General features: G+C 27.9%; 1 protein-coding gene across 1 annotated transcript; it reads right to left on the bottom strand.

Annotated features, from left to right (window-relative positions):
• Positions 1-1500: 1500 nt before the first annotated feature.
• On the bottom strand, positions 1501-2622 carry LOC123273419. The gene is made up of 5 exons (XM_044740818.1): positions 2618-2622; positions 2326-2468; positions 2059-2244; positions 1800-1975; positions 1501-1716 (listed from the first exon to the last, which is right to left on the bottom strand). The coding sequence occupies exons 1-5, from the start codon at positions 2620-2622 to the stop codon at positions 1501-1503; spliced, it is 726 nt and encodes a 241-aa protein (XP_044596753.1).
• Between the last annotated feature and the right edge of the window lie 379 nt (positions 2623-3001).

Raw genomic sequence — 3001 nt, 5'->3', positions numbered from 1 at the left:
TTTGCTTTGATATTTGCTTTGATGAAATTTTTGAGCTTGCTATAGTTTGTGCTGATAAAATTTAATAATTTCAAGTATATTAATTGTTATCATTGAATATAATTAATTAATATCAGTAAAATAAAGTATAAATTACTGTTATAGTATGAAATTTAGGAACAAGAAGTACCGTAGAATTGAATAAAATTTTGCAACCTCGAAATACCGTTCTGCTTACAGTAAACACACTCAGTAGTCTGGCGCTCCATTTACAACGGATTTGAACGGAACTTGGCGCCAGATTCTACCGAATCTGTGGATTTATGCTGCCAAAGTAGAGTAGTCTACTGTCCCCACTACAAAACTTTTCTGGAAGTAATTGCTAAAGTCTATTTTTTTTTTTTAAAAGCAAAAAAATTCAAGGAATCCAATGGTGCAATTTGCACGCAAAATTTCGTTGCCGATTTTTTTTTATTTATAAAAAACTGTTGCAAAAAATGTTTCAGCTGACTATAATCAATATGTACGGAAATACTTTTTCCGTGGAGTTGTTTAAACGTTATAAATATAAAAGTTCAATGTTTTCTGAATCCATTGGTTACAAATTTTGTATGAAAATATTCATTTTTAATAACAAAATAATAAAATTAAATAAAATAGTATATTACACACCTAGGGAAGTAAAGTAAGAAATGTCTCAGATCACATGTAATTGTTGGCCGAGGCGAAGCCGAGGTCAACAAACATGTGATCTGAGGCTTTCTTATTTACTTCCCGAGGAGTGTATACTATTTTGTCCGACGAAGGCGGAAAGCGGCAACTTAGTTTAGCGCAGCGGGACGAAAGTTGCCACTTTCCGCCCGGAGGGCAAAAATACTTGCCTAACAGCTGAGCTTGTTACTGACATAGTCTGCGCAGCTCTTGAGTGGGGAAAGTTGCGCGCGCCGCTGGGTCCGTTTGAATTGCCACGGCGTATGACATAAAATTTTCAATACATTTTTTTTTATCATTTAAATAATCGTATACATGAGTCATATTTTAATTTTTTAAATAAAATTTATGGATAAAATTTTAAAGCATAAAAAAATTGATTTTTTTTATGAGTTGCACGAATTCATATAAAATTTCTCGATGCAAAATATTAATTTCGGATGAATATGTCTTAAAATTATGTTAAATAATTTGTTGATATCATTATACAAATAATTAGAGACAGAAAAAAAAAATAAATTGATTTAATAGAATAATTCTTGAATCAAAAAAATCTGTTAAAGTGTTTTATCTTGAATCAAAATCTTGAAGTAATAAATTCATAGCACATAGCACATGTTATTTTAAAAAATTTAGACCAAAAATATCAGATAATATATCATGGGAAAAATTATAAGATATTATTAAAATTGCAAGAAAATATTTTTTATAAATTTCTAATGACATAAATGTAAGTGAAAAAATTAAAAAATGGAATTCAAAGAAAAAATTTATTCTCAATATTGACTGTTGGTACAAAAGTACTAAAAATTATGGCAAATCATGTTGATACATTTCCACTGGATTCGAACATATAAGTCGGTAAGTTCTTTTCTGAAAATCATAGGCCTTGCTTTGTATCCAATTCTGCATACCTCCTACGAGTGCATATAAATTAAATCCGTCATATGACGTGTTTATTAACACTCCCGTCAATACAGGAACGTCATTTTGTCCTTTACATACGAGAGCACTTCCAAGAAGAGTCTGAAAATTGTTTGCCCAAAAATAAGTTTAATTTTGTGGTAAGTAAAAATTACAGACAAGGCTGAAATTTTTGAACTACTTGCCTGTAAATCTGAAGATTTGGGTTGCTCAGTACCAAAAACGGGAGTAAAAGTATCATATTCGATGTAACTTATTTCAGTCGATTTATTATGATGCGTACTAATTTTAAAACTTTCATATCTTTCAAAATAGTCCGAAAAATCAAGAATTCTTTCTGGAGTTCGATGAGCAGATATTTCTAAAAAATTTTTTTTTTTATTTTAAAATCAATCAGGTTTCAATTTTTAAGAGTTGATAAAATAAAAAAAAAACAAAATTTACGTTTTTGAGCATCTTTCATCATAGAAATTCGTACGCAATTTGGGTTTATCTCTTTTGAATAAATTTGATAGAATTTTGGAGAGTCGTAGATCCGTACAGGTTCAATAAAATGAATTGCCATATCAAAAAATAGAAGAACCATTCCAGGTACTATATCATTTTTGACTATAATGGTATCACTAAACTCTATAAAATGACAAAGCAATCGATTTAGGTCAAGAGATTTCTATAAATGACACTATATATTGGTCCTTTATCAATACTTACTTTTTTTGTATTCGATAGATGCCAATCGATAAGATTGATAGTCTACAGCGGGATATAGTCTGTGATGACGGACATTGGGCAAAATTTCAAATCCTGATGAACTTACCCTCGTTAAATCAAATGCGACTACGTACCATTTACTCCTAAAAATATTAAAAACAAAAAAAATTACATTGACATTTTTTAACATCAATAAATTAAAAAAATTTTTTCCTTTCTAATCAGTTACTCATCCTAGAATTTGATTTGTTTACAGTTAATCAAATTGTATTCTTTTTTTCTCATTTTTTACCGCATTCAAAATGTTTCTCAAGAAATTTTCAAATTTTTTTACTTAATCAAAAAAAAATTTTTTTCAAAAATTGATTTGAAAAATTAGAATTTTTTTTTTTATTTTTTCTTCTTAAATGCATTTTTGAAAAAGCAGTAGAAAAAAAAATATTCAGTTATTTTCATCTCTTTTTTTTCGGGATTACCTTTTTAGTTTTTTTTTCTTTTTTTCTCTTAAAAACTTGGACATTATTTACAAATTTTTAAATTTACCAAAGTGGTGTTCTTTTGATTTTTATTTTTTTGCTTAAATTAAAAAAAAAATTGTTTTTTGTTTACTACATTTAAAAATAAAGAAATTAAAAAACAAATTTGTGATTTCGTTCATTTTTGATCAAACTATAGA

Source organism: Cotesia glomerata, linkage group LG10 (genome assembly GCF_020080835.1).
Source record: "Cotesia glomerata isolate CgM1 linkage group LG10, MPM_Cglom_v2.3, whole genome shotgun sequence".
In the NCBI taxonomy this organism is placed as follows: Eukaryota; Metazoa; Arthropoda; class Insecta; order Hymenoptera; family Braconidae; genus Cotesia; species Cotesia glomerata.
The sequence above is the reverse complement of the archived record's forward strand: the minus strand, read 5'-3'. Positions and strand labels throughout refer to the sequence as shown.

Coding starts and splice junctions, on each gene's coding strand:
- LOC123273419 (XM_044740818.1), bottom strand. Junction 2,245..2,325: donor ATCTATCGAATACAAAAAAA/GTAAGTATTGAT, acceptor GTCATTTTATAG/AGTTTAGTGATACCATTATA. Junction 1,976..2,058: donor GATGAAAGATGCTCAAAAAC/GTAAATTTTGTT, acceptor AAAATTTTTTAG/AAATATCTGCTCATCGAACT.